Source organism: Dermacentor silvarum, chromosome 10, assembly GCF_013339745.2.
Source record: "Dermacentor silvarum isolate Dsil-2018 chromosome 10, BIME_Dsil_1.4, whole genome shotgun sequence".
Lineage (NCBI taxonomy): Eukaryota > Metazoa > Arthropoda > Arachnida > Ixodida > Ixodidae > Dermacentor > Dermacentor silvarum.
The window spans coordinates 58,792,710-58,809,598 of record NC_051163.1 but is presented as its reverse complement, the minus strand read 5'-3'; the positions used below and the strand labels follow the sequence as shown (position 1 = coordinate 58,809,598).

Below are 16,889 nucleotides of genomic sequence, written 5' to 3'. Positions count from 1 at the left end.
GAAATCTCTTGATAAATCGCGTTATTCAACCATCCCACAGTCTCTGGGCATCACCTGTGATTCTCGTTTCCAAGAAGGACGGGTCTATTTGCTTTTGCGTAGACTACCGTCGATTAAATAAGGTAATGCGCAAAGACGTCTATCCTTTTCCGCGCATCGACGACGCCCTTGGCAGCCTTCAAAGAGCAGAATTCTTTTCGTCCCTAGACTTGCATCCTGGCTACTGACAGGTTCCGATGGATGAAGCCGATCGCCAGAAAATTGCATTCGTTACACCTGACGGCCTATATGAACTGCACCTGATGCCCTTTGGATTTTGCAACGCGCCTGCCACGTCTGAACGACTCATGGACAATACCCTGCGTCGCCTGAAGTGGTATATGTGTCTATGTTACCTGGATTACGTCGTGGTTTTCTCCCCTGATTTTCCGACTCTCCTACTTCGCCTTAGACATGTTTTGACGTATCTAATGAACACTTGCCTGCAACTCAACCTGAAAAACTGCCGCTTCACCGCACGGGAGCTTACCATCTTAGGTCACACCATATCCAAGCACGGCGTTCTACCTGACCCTGCGAAACTTCGTGCAGTCGCTGAGTTTCCGAAGCCTACAACATCAAAGAACTTCTTAGCTTTGTGGGCTTATGCTCATATTTCTTGCGCTTTGTCAGCAATTTCACATCGGTATGTCGCCCTTGACCCAGCTCCTCTGCGATGGCGCCGACCTCTCCTCCCGTTCTCCTGCATGCGACATCGCGTTTACTATGCTGCGTCGTCTCCTTACCTCTCCACCTATTCTTCGCCATTTGGCCTGGCTACTCCGAATACATCATAACCTTTGTGGGTCGTACGCTGATAAAAGCCGAAGCCAATTACAGCCTGACTGAAAAAGAGTGCTTTGCTCTAGTTTGGCCACTTGGTAAGCTCTGCCCATACTTATGCGGCCGCCCAGTTGACCTAGTAACGGATCACCACACGCTTTGTTGGTTCGCCGCGTTGAAAGATCCATCTGGCCGCCTAGCACGCTGGGCACATCGAATCCAGGAGCACGATATTCGCGCCGTTTAGCGCTGCGGCCGCAAGCACACTGACGCATACGCCCTATCCCGTTCACCCCTACCTCCTGACTCAGCCTGCGGAACCACTTGCACACAATCCATGCCATCTCTTGACCTTGAGTCAATTGGCACCGAACAACGTGGTCACCAGTGGATCGCTTCTTTTTTCGCCTATCTTTCTGGATCATCGACCGTCCCTGTATCCCGATCCATCCGACGGCAAGCTGTTCATTTCGCCATTCGTGATCGGCTGCTCCACTGACGCAACTACACTCCTGACAGCCATAAATGGCTACTGGTCATTCACCGCAGCTTAAGCTCACATATCTGTGCCTCCCTTCACGACGATGCACAATGTGGCCACGGCGGAGCATTTAGGACGAACATAAGACATATTCACCATCGCTACTGCTGGTGGGGAATGTAAACTTTTGTACAAAAGTTTGTTCAGGGCTGCCGTGACTGTCAACGTCGCACATTACCACCTTTACACGCGTATGGCGCCTTGCAGCCACTTCTGCGTCTTGCCAAACCCTGCAATCGCGTCGGATATTGACCTCTATGGCTCGCTTCCAGTGACACCGGATGGCAATCAGTGGATCATAGTTGCTGTGGACCATTTGACATGCTACACCGAAACTGCTGCTTTACCGAATAATACAGCGTGGGATGTAGCCTTTTTCGTCCTACATCACTTCATCCTCAGACATAGTGCACCTCGAGAACTTCTTAGTGATGGAGGCCTCGCCTTTCTCTGCGAATTTGTCGAATCTCTGCTTTTGGAATGCCACGTACATTATTCATCAAACGAGCACGGCATACCACCCGCAGACAAACGGGCTCACAGAACGGTTTAACCACACTCTCGGTGATATGCTCCCGATGAGCGCGACATCTGATCATGGTAACTAGGACCACGTACTGCCTTTTGTAACATTCGCATAGAACACCGTGATACAAGGGGTTTTCACCTTTCTTCCTCCTGCATAGATAGGAGCCTTTGCATACCAGCGGCACTCGCCTTCCTAACCATCCTGACACTTTCTAAGAAACCTGTGCTCGAAGCCTCCCGACAAGCCCAAGAGTGCCGCCAGATCGCTCATACGTTTACATCACAAGTACAACAGCGCCAGAAGGAAAGCCTGGCCGACTCACTTCCAAATCTCACGTATGCACCAGGGTCTCTTGTATGGCTGGCTGTTACTTTCCAAACTCCTGGGCGTGACCTCGTCTACGTGGCACATCTCAACTACCATGACACTCTGCCTCTAACCCCTTAGGTCACCAGGGTGGCTATTATTCTGCGGGGGCGATTCTAAAGAAGACGCGCCTCCGTCCAGCAGCATCATCAACCCTCGGCTAGCTCTGCTCGCGCTGCTAGCTACTGGTGTCCTTCGAGGCGGTGCCCCACGCTGCTTCGCCGTTCCTTGAACTCGTAGCATCCTTGAAGAACACCACCAATAAGCCTCTTATCACATCTTGTAGTGGAAACAGCGCGAGAAACGAGCATCGATTGCTAAAATCTTCTCACACGCAACATGATGGCACTGGGATAGTTGGCATTGCATCTTGTAGTGGGAAGAGCGCTAGAGCTAGGAATGATTGAGATACGCACAACACGGCTACACTGGGCTAGTTAGGTTTTGCATCTACAAGTGAGCACTGCGCGAGAAGGTGGACTGTCGAGAAATACACTACACGATGGCAATGCTCTAGTTGGTATTGCATCTTGTAGTGCGAACAGCGCGAGAAACTAGGGATGATCTAGACACGCACGATACAACTGACACTGAGCTAGATTGTACTACATCTTGTAGAGGAACAGCGTGTGATACGAGGACTTATCGAGACACCCTCAACACGGCGACACTGGGCGAGTTGGCATTGCATCTATTAGTGGCACAGCGCGAGAAAGGACTTTTCGAGGCCCACAAAACACGGCGACACTGGGTTAGATGGTTTTGCATATAGTAGTGAGGGCCGCGCGAGTAAGGAGGACTGATCGAGACACACACAAAACGGTGACAGTGGTCTAGTTGGTATTGCGTCTTGTAGAGGAAACAGCCCGAGAAACAAGGATTTATCGAGACACACGTAACACGGCCGCACTGCGCTAGTTAGCATTGCATCTTGGAGTGGGAAGAGCTCGAAGAACGAGGAGTGATCGAGACACCACAACATGGCGACACTGGGCTAGTTGATTTTGCATCTCGTAGTGAGCACAGCGCGAGAAGGAGGACTGACGGAGGTACACACTACACATCGGCAATAGTCTAACATGGTGTTACATATTGCAGCGGGGGCAGGGTGCGACACGACGACTGATCGAAACACATACAATACTGCGACACTGGGCTAGTTGGTTTTGCATCTTGTTTTTTGAAGAGTGCGAGAAACGATGACTGATGGAGACGCACACGGTGCAGTACTACAGCGCAGAAATGGTAGCCGAAGGCCAAATGCTGCAGTTCATTAAAAAAAAAATTACCGCCCCTTCCACTCCGTAAATATGGTCGAATAGCAAAGCTGCCTTAGTTACGCTCAGTGTTATGGGTGTTACATGAGCTGTGTTGCACATGATGCAATTGCGTAAACAGAAGTAAACACAGATGTACAACAGAAGTTATGTTATATTGAAACGTTGCGAGGTGAGAAGACTTCCGAGGCTATATACTCGACGAGTGTCCAGTTCTCTGGTTGAAACTCGCCGATCCGCTGCCAGAGGCATCAGATGTAGTCATGGACACCGCGCGCGTTAGCGCGAACGCGGGGAATCGCGGACGGCGTCGGCAGCAGCTCTGTGTGTTGCTTCGTTGGTGCTGCTACATATTTGCGGTTCTCTCAGTGTGTTTTTTTTTTTTTCGCGTGAGGTTTTTGTGTGTGTTTTGGCATACTTTTTCCGGCGTGCAAGTTGCGCAGCCCCTTGTTTTTGCGCGTCAATAACGAGAGCAAGCGATGAGCCCGTTCACGAGCAAACTCTCGCTGACGCTCGTGGTAGGCAGCCTCTTTCTGAGGAATACGCACTACTCGTGGTCTTCCCATAGTCGCATCGCCGCCCTGCTGCGCTGCGCGTTCGTTATCCGAAAGGGCGCACCGCACAGAAACACCTTCTCTTTTACCCACCACCTTTCCTCCTCGCGCCAAGCGCGGCCTCTCATTAGTCGTTTACTTCCCCCGGCGCGCGCCCTCTCATTGGTCACCTAATCCCCCAGCGCGCCTCTCCTCCTCTGCTGCTCACGTGACCCGCCCTCCCCGGCGCGGCTCTCATCCTCTCCTGGTCACGTGACCTGTGTGACATCGGACTTACGGCGAAGGCTCGAATAAAAACAGCTCCGCTGTTAAAAAGAAAGGTCGACGATTTATTGTGAGCCACCGCAATGCAACAGCAAGGACGAGAACCGAGGCCATATACGCACTTCTACACTTGATGATGACTAGCAGATGACTCTATGTGCAAACCAGAATAATTGCGGTAACGACGGCAACTATGCTCCATTTTGCCGAGAATAATGTGCTGGAACATTTGTTTCTTTGTGTCCTACAAAACTGCAGTCTCCCATTTCACAAACAGCGTCAAATTGTCTTCACGTAACGAACCCACGTGCGGCTAGGTGCGGCAGCGGAAACCCGTGCAGACGTCAAGCAAGAATGGGCACCACTCAAAGATCTTAGGGCTAATAATGAAACACACTGAATTGTAGAGTATCATTTAAATTACAAGAAACTGCTCTACATTCCTCAAAGCAGTCTCGGCCAGAAATTAACAAATACGCTTTTATTTTGCTGTATAGTTCAACAGATACTGGACCTCTGTTCCTCACACCATACATTGACAACTGCACTTACTACGAAGCAAGAAACAAGAGCAAAGTACCCTACTTTCAAAAGATAGGAGTCACTGCTCACTCTGGTTACATAACTGTGAACAAAACTACACAAAGCAATCTCTTCTTCCTTCTGACTGAAGTAGAGGTAAGTGAATTGTTCGGGCATTTCACAGCTTTATACCAGCACGCGGCCTGCAATAAAATGATGTAAATATTTAATAGTTCTTGCTATGGTGAGAACTATTAGGAAAGAGGTTATGCAGATCACACGTGCTGTTGAAATTGGTGTAACTGGAGCTTTTTTTTTTTAACCAGCAAGGTAAAATGGCGCATTGCGACAATAGACGAGATGCAAATTTCGCTGTCGGACGCGTCTCTCAAGCATCATGATGGAAATTACAGAGCAATCGGAAGTTTTCTACGACATTGAAACACATTGACTGACAATCCATGACGTGTTTCACCTTGTATAAACACGCCAAAGCACCACAAAACGATGAAAGACGCGCAGCGAATCTCGGTGCCAAACGGGTCCCGTAACATGTTACATGGAAAGATAGGAGATACGCGCACTCGGTATGAATGTGATGGCTTTTTTTTTTGCTTAGTCACCCAATTTGATGGTGTACGGCATCTTGTGGTCAAATATGTAACCTTGAGGGTGACTTTGACAAGCGAATATGTCTATTTATAGCACTCCAAGGAAAGAACAGCACTCCTAGCGCGCGCTCTTCACTGATGCTGCAGTGGGAAGGGTTGAGAGTGGACCCACAGAGACGTGTCGCTGTCCTAGAGGTCGGGACAAGCCATGACGACGAAGAAGTAGACGTGTGCAGAAGCTGTTATGCGCCACACTGGAATACGTACTCCGCACCTCCACCACTTGAGACGCAACGGTTCAACGGACGCTTTTATTCCCGAAGCACGAGCTAGCGCGCCGAAGAAGGTGCTAAGCGATGGTGATGGTTATGTACAGATGAGGGAGATGACGTGCATAATATAAATGCTCACAATATATATAATTACATTTCCGATGGTTGCTTTCAACGATGATTTAACCACTGACCAAGGACGCATGCCAGAAAGGTGGGATAAGACACTTTTACGAATTTATCTAATGCAAGCCAGCGCTTTGTGGCTCTTGCGCGTTAGGGGAGTCTTACAAAAATAAGTTAATTATCAGGAGTGAGCGTAGGCACCTTCTATAGGTGACGATAAAGTTAGCAAATTACGGGACACATTCGCCGCGACATTCGCCATGCGTGTCTCACTGTACTGCGGTGCATTTCTACAAGGTCAAGCACACCATATGTTGTGATTCGACACATTTTAATGGTATATAAAATTTCCGCTTTCTCTACGAGGTCCATTATGGTGGTTGACGAACGCGTTACTCACTGAAGTGTGCCACGCTGGTACTGTCGTAATACGCCATATTTCCTAGCTGGCTGATGAAATCTTCGCGTACACCGATTCCCACAGTACATGGATCGACATGAGGTATTTCTTAAAAGCTTTCACTGCGGTCAGAAGTACTAATGATGATTTACTGAACGTTATTAAAGACCGTATGCATTGACATTGTAGTGAAGTTTATCCCGAGCTGTTTTTAACTGACGCTTTTGGGAAACTGTTAGCTGGAACGTCAATATATTTCTTAAAACATCTAAAAAGTAATGTTAGGGTGATAATTTCTACCAAAAAGACGTGGCTTCACTATTGCTTCGCTACAGCTTCACAACAGGAAGCTGTGTCGCATAAGTTAATAATTAGGTAAAAGGAGTAATCCCGGGAGACACAGGACACAGAAAAGGAAACGTACGGACTGCTGTCGTTACCTGCTGTTCGTGCTCTCTTTCGCACTGTTATTTGCTTTAACTTCATTATGTACCGAGCAACCCAATTTAGCATTCTGTTGAATAATTAGGACATTAACTAGCCAAAGATTTTATTTACTAACCTTATTTGCTGTCATTTCTCATACAAGTAGTTTCTGCCTCATATAAATGCACCTTAACTGGAGAAAAGACGATATGTCACAGGTATTTTTTGCAACATCTGTTCGATCTAAAATAAAAGCAGGTGGTATAGGCATCGCTCATGTGAATGTCTGGTGTATGCTAAAAAAGTAAAATGCGATTTTTATTTTTAAAAAGAAGACATAATTAGTGACTACAACGCCCCCAAATTTTTCCAGGGCAATTCGTCTTCTGCACCACTACTCCTGTGGACACAAGGTGGCCCTGGCCTGTCAGCACTATTTGGTCTATTTCTCGAGAACGGCCCTTTCGTCTTTGATATATACACAAATGGCTCGCCAAATATATATCCCAGGGAGAAGACCTTACAGAAGAACATGAGCGTCCTCTACGTGGATCTTCCTGTGGGGGCTGGCTTCAGCTTCACAAATGAAACACACGGGTACCCAACGAAACTTGAGGACATAGTGGGACACGTCCAGGAATTCTTGACACAATTCTTGAAGGTATTCAGTGAATATGAAAACCGGGAGATCTACCTGGCCGGAGAGTCATATGGAGGTCAGCATTCCTTTTCCTTTTATTGCGATAGCAATTGTATGGACACTTCAACCGAATTTCTGCCGTCGCCGTCGCCGTGAGGTTCCGTATAGATAAAATCTTCGCCGCGCGCCGTATGCCCGAGCGGAAGCGTGCGGGGACGCGCGCTATCACGGTGAGCGAACACACTCAATCTCCCAGGGGCAAGGAAGGAAGCGGGAAGCCAGCGCCGGAGGGAGCGGGGGGGGGGGGGGGCGCACTTCTACTCTGCCAACAACCGCGCTCGTCGCTCGCCTGCACCGTCTCTTATCTCCACACGGTATGCGCTGTGCATTCGCCGCTCAGTTTCCGTTGAAGCGATAGACCGCACGTACCTCACCCGCTGCGGCGTATGCGCTTGCTGCCAGCGTTTTGACAGTCGTTGTCTGCAGTCATTCAGTGTGACCTATTCATGTTTGTTTGTGCGCGCTCACACCCCGCTTGTTCATTCAGTTAGTAATAGTCGGGCCACATTTTCCAACGCACGCTACACATGCGATGCTGCCCAGATCGGCAGTGCAGCGCTACAGGTGTGTCCCTTCGCACGCGCTGCCCTCGGGAAGCGCTTCTCATGAGCACCACCATTTCACACTCGCCTTCTCGTGGTCATCGAGTCTCTCATCATGTCGGTCTACTTCCGCCGCAGCACACCTGCTTACTCAATCAGCTCATGTTTACTACAATTCATATTGCTACCAAAGCCGCTCATCTTACTTCGTATGACATTGCTGTGTTGCTATCGCATTCATTGCTTCGCCCTCAGGGCGAAACTGTGACATTTTTTTTTTTTACGGTGACAGCCGATAAGTGCTCGAAATTGGGTTTGGTTTAACTGACCATCCATCCGTCTAACCCGTTACACTGACGACGACCTTTCTCACTGTCGATAACACATAACAATGATTTATTTTTGTTATCAGGCCACCTCGTCGTTCCTAGTTGCGCCATTGCCCAACCACGAAGCAAAAAAAAAAAGGTTTTACAAAGCAGCCTCCACCGGCAGTTGAGCGCATGTCAGTGAAGCAGTGTGCATTTGCGAGCCGAGCGTCTTAACCACTCAGCTATCGCTACACTTATTTTTGTTATTGCATGGATATACTGTTAGTAATGTAGAACGAGCATTTACTGCGTTACGTTGAGACACACACAAAAAAAAATAATCAGCGCAGCTTCACTGACTTAATGGCGCGCGAAGACTGATGAAACAGCGGAGCTGGTGGCTTCAACTTATTCACTTCCCGATGAGTCTCTTCTGACCGTTGCCGCGACGCCGCCTCCCTCACTCGTAGCTCAAGACCCTCGGATCTTCACCGTCACTTAGCGTCGGCTTCCTCTGCTCGGAACTCTGGGTCGGAACGTGGGTGTTGGGCCCATGCTCGAGGAGCTTCCCGTCGTCTTTCTTGCCGCGCTGCTTCTTCTTCCGGAGACAGTTGCTTCTTCGTCCTCGCCATACTGATCGCCGAACGTCGGAATGCTCTGCGCCGACAGCGCACGCTTTTATACTGCTCGGTGTTATGCGCGCGCAGCTAAACATGAACACATCTCGCTCGATGACCACGGAAACTCGCTGTCAAAACGTTCGAGTGAGGAGGCCCGGCACCAGCAGCGAGCGAATTGACCTTCGTGTTGTCTCTGGCTTCAACGCCAACTAAACATCGAAAGCACAGCGCTTACGAAGCTACCGGCACTAGTTGCATTTTGTTCGCATCGCAGATCACTCTGAAGATGATACCCACGCGGGTGCGTACTTTGTGAATATCTCAGACCACGTTCAAGATACGACGCCCGCGCGGCTGCGCCGTAAGCAGCAGCCGTCGGAGTAGAATGCCCCCTCCCCCCGCCCTTCCTCCCGCCCCGCCTTCTTCCATCGCGCGCGCAAGACTGAGCCCTGATCGTCGGCTGACCCTCGCAAGCTTTCACTCGCACATGCAGCGTACGGCACGCGGCGACGGTGTTACCGTATTTGGACTTTATACGGAATCTCACGGCGAAGGCAACGGCAGAAATGTGCTTGGAGTGTCCATATATTTACTATCGCAATAAATTGTAATAATTTGAAGACAACTTCAAAAACGACAAATACAGTAGTAGACAAGGATTAGACAAATTGCATCACATTGAAATTGCGATTGAAGTTTGCGGTGTCTTTGCGTCTAATTCTGCCTTTTCATACTCGTGAAAAAGGCGTCGGCAGCACAAAAGGGCCATACATGACAATTATGATAAGCCGGAAGCATGACACATTTCAACAGCAGAGGATGCATCGAGAATAACCTGTTTGGCGGAAAACAACGTCGAAAGCATCGATAGCGCAATTTTTGTCTCCCTGAAATGAAGTAATTTGTATGTACGGTCCATTTTTACAGCTATCATCATCATCATCATCATCATCATCATCATCATCAGCCTATATTTTATGTCCACTGCAGGACGAAGGCCTCTCCCTGCGATCTCCAATTACCCCTGTCTTGCGCTAGCGTATTCCAACTTGCGCCTGCAAATTTCCTAACTTCCTAAATTCCTGCTATACCTGCTGTCAATTAAGTATAGACAGTCTTTTTTGGAACACATCTAAGAGACAGCTCGTTTCATGTGAAAAAATAGTGAAAGCGGTCTGGCCACCCACTTGCACGCTGCAGAAGCCCTGCATTCAAACATGTTGCAGCAAATTCGGAATCTGTACGTTTGATCAAAAATCAAGTCTGACAACCGTAATCTTGTGAACTTGCTTCGAAGAATGGTCAAGGTGGAATAATGAATATATCTGCCAGCATCGCACATTCTAGTAGCTAAATCGGCTCGTCGTTTTTGAGTGCTACGGCTGTGCTACAGAAAGCGTTAAATATAACTCGAAGCTGTATTACTGGCAAACATGTATACAGGGTGTTTCAGAGAACTTTAAAAAATTTTAAAGGTTGTCTGAGGCAGATAGCAGAATTCTATTTCATGAGCTGGTCTACCAGAAAACGCGGACATTACTTGCACAAAAACATGAGATGCATAAAAGACTAATTTAAAAAATCCCTAATTAAGCTTTTAACTAATTACCGTATGGCTCATTTTGCAATTTACAAATTGTAACCATGGAGTTCACAAGGTGGATCAAGTTGGAATGAATTCTCAGGATGACACCAGTTTCGATATATTAATTCGGGAACTTTGCGAAGAAATGCATATGCGTTCCAGTTAGTGTCTGAAGAAAACGTCGTTTTATTTATTTAAGCACAAAAACAACTGGAATGCCAATCAATGTATTTCTCCGCAAAGGTAATCGCAAAACACACACACACACACACACACATTATATATATATATATATATATATATATATATATATATATATATATATATATCTGTTCCGCATTCTTCGAGATAAGGGACCGATGGACACGGAACGATGGTGAGCTAGGCAAAGAAAGCTTGAGTATCACGATGTAATAGAAGCGGAAGTTCACCCCTGCAAGGGGCTTACTATAGGAAAGCTGTTATAGCCGTGTTTGTTAAGCTGTATGGGCAACACTAATCGGTCACCGGTGTAACAGACATGTCGTTGCTTGTTGGGTTTTCGGACGGTGTCGGCATCAGTAAAGAGTTGCATCTTCGTTTAATTCATTGCAAATAACTGCAAATAATTGCAAATAAACGCAAGGTAAAATAAATTTAAGCGCATCAAGAGATTTCGTTTATCTCAGTTTACGAGTTCTGACTAGTATGCTTGTTCCAAAATATTTCGTTTGCATATATTAGGCGTTCTATTTATGTGTCGTGTTTTTTGTTTGTTTTCTCTTGGCGGGGAGTAGGGTGAGCCAGAATTGGCAGTGTGTATAGTTGAATGGTGCCATGTATTTATTTTGTTGATTTATTGCTAATATCTTCAAGGTTTGTAGGTACTACAGAAAAGAATGGCTGAACCAGACACCAAAATTTACGCGGAACAATGACACATTAGATTAAATGTTGGCGTGGTGAATAGTGGTCTTCAAACTTCGTGGGTCATGAATGGCCGGGGGTTGCAGGAATGTAGTTCCAGTCAATACACGTGCGGTGCAAGAAAAATTCATGGCTAAATAGGTTTATTTACTGGGCGTTCGGAATGACTAACGGGATGGTCAGGAAACGAACCCCGAGTCCGAACATCAGAGGCATATCCCGTGCCCAACGCTGGTGATGATTGGCCAGCGTTCAGCGTCGTGGCTCCAATTAAGCCCCGGGAACAAAAATGAAGCCGTCCTGGCGACCTAAAAGCTGGCCACAATGAGCACATCATAGTAGGTCATAAGGTGCTGCATATGGACAATGCTCGTCCCCGACGACGCAGTTCCCAATACAGCGCAACGGGTTCAATGACGTAGCTCACGGCAGATGTGCGCTCGACGATGCGGTAGGGGACTTCATACTTGGGGGCAGTTTTGAAAGACCAGGCGTATTCTGATAGCCACACAAGCGCGCCAGGAATGAAAGTGGGCACGCAGGTGTTGGGACGGTTGCTTTTCTGGCCCTCCTGGTCAGTTGAAGTGTCCTGGTCAGCTCGTGTGAGCTGGCGGCACTCCTCGGCAGGCTTGCGGTGACAGAAAGGGGTGCACATAAACTCGCATGCAGTCGGGGGATAAAGGAGAATTTTGTGAGGAGTCTCGGACGAGTGCGGTCATTATATGTAATCCCCACAAAACCAGTGGGAATTTTAGTAGCACTGTTATATGCGCAGGTAACCAAAGGGAGAATGAAGTCCTAATTTGTGTGGTCGTTGGTTCGTTGGCGTAAGGATGGTAAACAGTGCTTTTCTAGTGAACAATTGGGCACTGATCGAGGATGGCGTCGATGACCGTGGTCACTCAGCAGTTCCCGAGGTGGACTGTTACAGAGGATAAAACGGCAAAGTATATGAAGGACGCCACGTGGTGCGCTTTAGCTGCCGGGAGGGCGGCGGTTTCGGCGTATGCGTGAGATGGTCAACTAGGACTAGGCCCCAGCAGTCACCAGCAGATGTCAACGGATTTTGCCTCTACAAACCAATGCCCACATGCCCAACTGGCCACGCAAGGCAACGTAAAGGCTGCTGACCTCCCGGCTACTAGGGAGGAGAAGATTTTTTGGCGTTGGCAGTTCGGGCAGTAACGAAGAAATTCTTGAATATAGCGGGTCCCTCGCCATTAGTACCACTGTCGAAGACGTTGGGAAGTTTTGAACATTCCTGAGTTGCCACAGTGTCTATCAGCGTGAAAGAACGCGCATATTTTAGAACGAAGACTGCTATGTATTGCGAGTAACCACTGATAGCCGTCTGATGAATAATTGCGTTGGTGCAGAAGCTCACGCCAAATCGCGAAATGAGAGGCTTGACGACACAAAGTACGAGCTGTAAGTTGTGTTGGCGAATCGTAGCGAAAGTACATAAGGGAACAGATCCAGCAGTCTTCGCGTTGCTGGGAAGCGATTGGATCAATATCGATGGAAGGAGGAGCCGGCAGTTTGACCGGGCAAGGGGCAGCATGACAGGGCGTCGCTGTCAGGTTGGTGACATAGGTTTCGGCACACGATGTAGATGTCGCAATTCTGTAGGCGAAGTGGCCACCTGGCAAGGTGGCCTGAGGGATGTTTCAATGATGAGAGCAAACATGGTGTTGTTAGTAACGACAGCAAATTGGTGACCCCACAAATACAGACGAAACTGCAGTCGCCGGAAGCAGTCGAGTGTTGATGATGACGTCAGCATAACGGAGAGGCGCTGCAAAGAGCTGTTGGCGGTGCTAAGGCAGGACCTCAGTGATTTCATGCTCAGTTGCGTGACGTTGCGTGAGCAAAATATTCGGAGAATGCTATTGTACGCTATATGCTGCGACTGAGCGAATGGCGCACTAAGGAGAACTAGCGCGCAATTTCCTCACGCATAAACACTACTTTCGCTAGCAGCGTTGACTGATCGCAAACGACAGCGAATCCAGCAAGGTGTTCATGTGAAGGGGGGCGGCGCGTTAAAGACCACTGCTTCCACAACTCTTAGTAACTGTGACGCAGGGTAATTTCTGTCACTGTGCGCGGGCTCTTGACGAGCAGTATGTGAACCACGTCTTCTATTCCCTTCACAACGTTCTGGTTTTGTCCGACATGGGCGCGTTAACTCTGTTGTTTAGGTCGAGAATGTCTGTGGAGTAGGTCGTGAATGATTGCTGTACTCGTTGTCGTAAACGCAGCTATATCTGGAGGAGGAATAAACATTTTATTGAAATAGCAGACTGAGGTTCTTGCGGGTGAAGCCCCTATTCCAAGGCCCCACTGGCTCTAGTGGCTCGTTCGGCTTGGTCGAACGTTGCCAGCTGGCTTCCCAGGTCCTGCCGGGCGAGTCGCGCCTCCCACGAGCTGTGCCTGCAGCTTGCTAAAGCTAGCTGCACGCAAAGCGGTGGTCATACACGTATGCGAAAGAGGTCTTGAACGCCGACCATGTTGGGAAATCCGTGTTGTAATATTGCACCAGAGGCTTGCCACACGCGCGATATATCAAATCACGTTGTTTTAGTTTAGTGGCATTGTCCCCTCGGTTGTGCACGCTTAGCCTCTGGTACAGCGGGAGCCAGTCCTCTACGCTATTTTCATCCATGTCGCTGAAAACAACAATGTTGGCTTGAAGCGGAGCACACTAGAGCAGACGACGGACAGAAGAAGAAAGACCTCCGGGGTTGCAACGCTGGGCGCAGTTGACGTTTGCATGTGGGCTCGCATTTCCAGTTTGGAGGTTTTCGGTACCACGCACCTCTACCAGTTCTAAAGAGGATTATTTACTGAAAATTCTAAACAGTTAACGCGATGATCAGAAACATAACATTTAACCCGATCACGAGAGGAAATTACGTGCGTGCGCTGGTGATAATGATTGACCACCATTCGTCATGTTCCCTATAATACAATTTGTGTAATACTATTTGTGTGTGTGACTTGTCTGTCTTGAAATGTAGGAATGAGGCGCGAGGAAGTGTCATTTTAGTACATGGTTGTAGTGATAGATATTGTCAAATAGGCAGAGACCATTCCGCTTGCGACCTGATCAAAGATCTATTAAATGTATACTTCATAAATGTAGCACTGACGTGGTGAGAATGATAACATAAAATAACTCTGGCTGTGCGAACTTGAATGGCTTCGATGGGGAGTGAGTGAAGAAGCGGTATCCCACATAGCGGAATACTATTATACATTTGAGCGAACAAGCGTTGTTTTAAAGTTTCAGTCTTAAAGACGAGTGGACGATGGAGGCATTCCTGCGCAATTATATTAGTAAACGATAAGAGTGAGTGGATGTATATTCAAAATGCATATGCAAGTATATTGTATTTTTTTATTTTTACAGCAAGGTATTCTGTTGCTATCGCCTACTACTGGAATCTCACCGGTATGCAGAACTTGAAGCTAAACCTCAAGGGTGTGATCGGAGGCAATGGATTTCTCGGCCCGGTACTTGATGTAGCCGACTCCACCGAATTCCTCTACTCCATGTCGATGCTCAATGCAAGTGGGCGCACAAGATTTGGAGGACAGTTTGAAATGATGAGACAGCTGCAAGCGTCTCAAAATACTACATTAAAGATGTACGCGCTGAAGCTGCTCTTCGAGACAATATTTACGAACGATGAAACGCCTACACTATTTCAGAATCTCACGCTTTACAATGATCACGCAAGCCCCATGTTCACTCGGAGGCCACTTCAAATGTTATACTGCTTTGGATTTTTAAATGACAGCACCACCAAGGTAGCCCTACATGCTGGAATGAACACCAATTTTCAGATCAACAATCCCTTTCTGCTACTCAGCTTTGCTACCGATTGGTTGAGAGATATTAGCGCGTTCAACGAACGTGTGCTGAATGAATCTAGAGTCCTTTTCTACACTGGACAAATGGACGCACTTTTCCCATCTGTAAACCAGAGAAATTATTTTCGAAGCTTGAACTGGACTTACGCAGATGACTACAGAAATGCCACACGTTGCCCTTGGAAGCCGCACGACTATTACTACGGTTTTGCTGGCTATATCAAGACAGCGCATGAATTCACGGAAGCTGTGATATTAGGGATGAGTCACTATGGGGCCGCCGAGAAACCTGACGAGGCATACTACCTGATAACTGAATTTATTGCTAATTCAACGAAAGGTCCGACTGCTCCAGCGCCAGCTTCAAACGGCGTGATGGAGGGCACATCAAAGTAATCAAAGGACAGAGCGCTGTAATAGTTTCTGGACATCAAACAGCATAAGTAATTTGTGTGCTTCAATAAAATGTTGCTGCTGTCCTTCCTGAGTACACAATCTCAGATGTATTGTGTTCAATTTTTCTGTGCTTCCATAAATTCTAAACGAAGTTAGCTAACGCGTGTCCTCTACCATTCACCAGGAACACATTATGAAGAGGTGTATCAATAGAAGTACAACAGGTGCGTTTACATTTGCATAGAATTGAGTAACAATTACACACTCATAAGAGCAACTTTGTTTAAATAAAATTCTATAGAAGACAACTTGAGGAGCCGTATTCTGCAACTCTTCGGTTTATTTCTTTTGTTATTCCATTTTTATTTGCCATTTTGTTCGTTCTTTCGTTCCTCCTTTCGTTCTTCCCTTCGTTCTTACTTTCGTTTCTTCATTCGCATTCAGCCATTGCATCTTCGCTTGATAAGGCGGATATGAGCCATTCCTGATCATCATATTTGTTCAATCACTCGGCGTCTTTTCTTGAATCACTGAAAACCACGCCACCTTTTTCGGACATGAGCCATTGCAACGAGCCACTTACGGCTATCGCTTTAATAACAGTTATAATAATAATAATAATAATAATAATAATAATAATAATAATAATAATAATAATAATAATATTTATTGCCATCTTTAACGGCAATACATATCAATTCAGGTGGCCGGTCAAAGCTAATTAGGAGGCTTGCGTGACACGGCCTGGCAGCAGCGGCGAGGAAATAAAAAAAAAATGTCAGGAATACAAAGGGAAATATTGTTTGTAATCAGTACAACATTGTGTTAAAGAAGATTGCACTGTACAAAAGGTCACAGGAATGCGTGGCACACGCAGCACAGTCACAGCGCAAGCTGGTGGAGCGGCTCAAGAGTATAGCTGCAATTTCGGCACCACGCACACCAGGGTCTTCGCATAAAAGTCTCTTCGCCTCGTTTTGACGAGAATGATCTGAACGGTCCGCCGGGCGTCGATGGCGAGCTGCGCAAGATGCGTTTGTAGGCACGTTAACTAGATTGCGCGACCATACTTGCGGAGACTGGGGATCGCGTTCTTTTTTTTGCGCGCCTCGTTTGAATGGCATCTCGTCGTCTGCACCTTAACTAGATGACGCCACCATACTGGCGGAGGCTCGGATCGTCTGCGTCTGCGTTTATAGGTTTCTTTTATTGCGATAGCAATTATATGGACACTCCAAAGCAG

The 16,889-nt window shown here is 47.4% G+C and overlaps 1 protein-coding gene across 1 annotated transcript in view; it reads left to right on the top strand.

Moving 5' to 3' along the window:
• Window positions 1-15,733, top strand: part of LOC119431566 (probable serine carboxypeptidase CPVL) — a 39,680-nt gene extending 23,947 nt beyond the window's left edge. Inside the window, exons 4-6 of the mRNA XM_049656937.1 lie at window positions 4,851-5,031; window positions 7,084-7,426; window positions 14,787-15,733. Coding sequence (XP_049512894.1) covers window positions 4,851-5,031; window positions 7,084-7,426; window positions 14,787-15,646 — 1,384 coding nt within the window. The 3' untranslated portion in view covers window positions 15,647-15,733. The remainder of the gene's footprint in view (window positions 1-4,850; window positions 5,032-7,083; window positions 7,427-14,786) is intronic.
• Window positions 15,734-16,889: the final 1,156 nt, after the last annotated feature.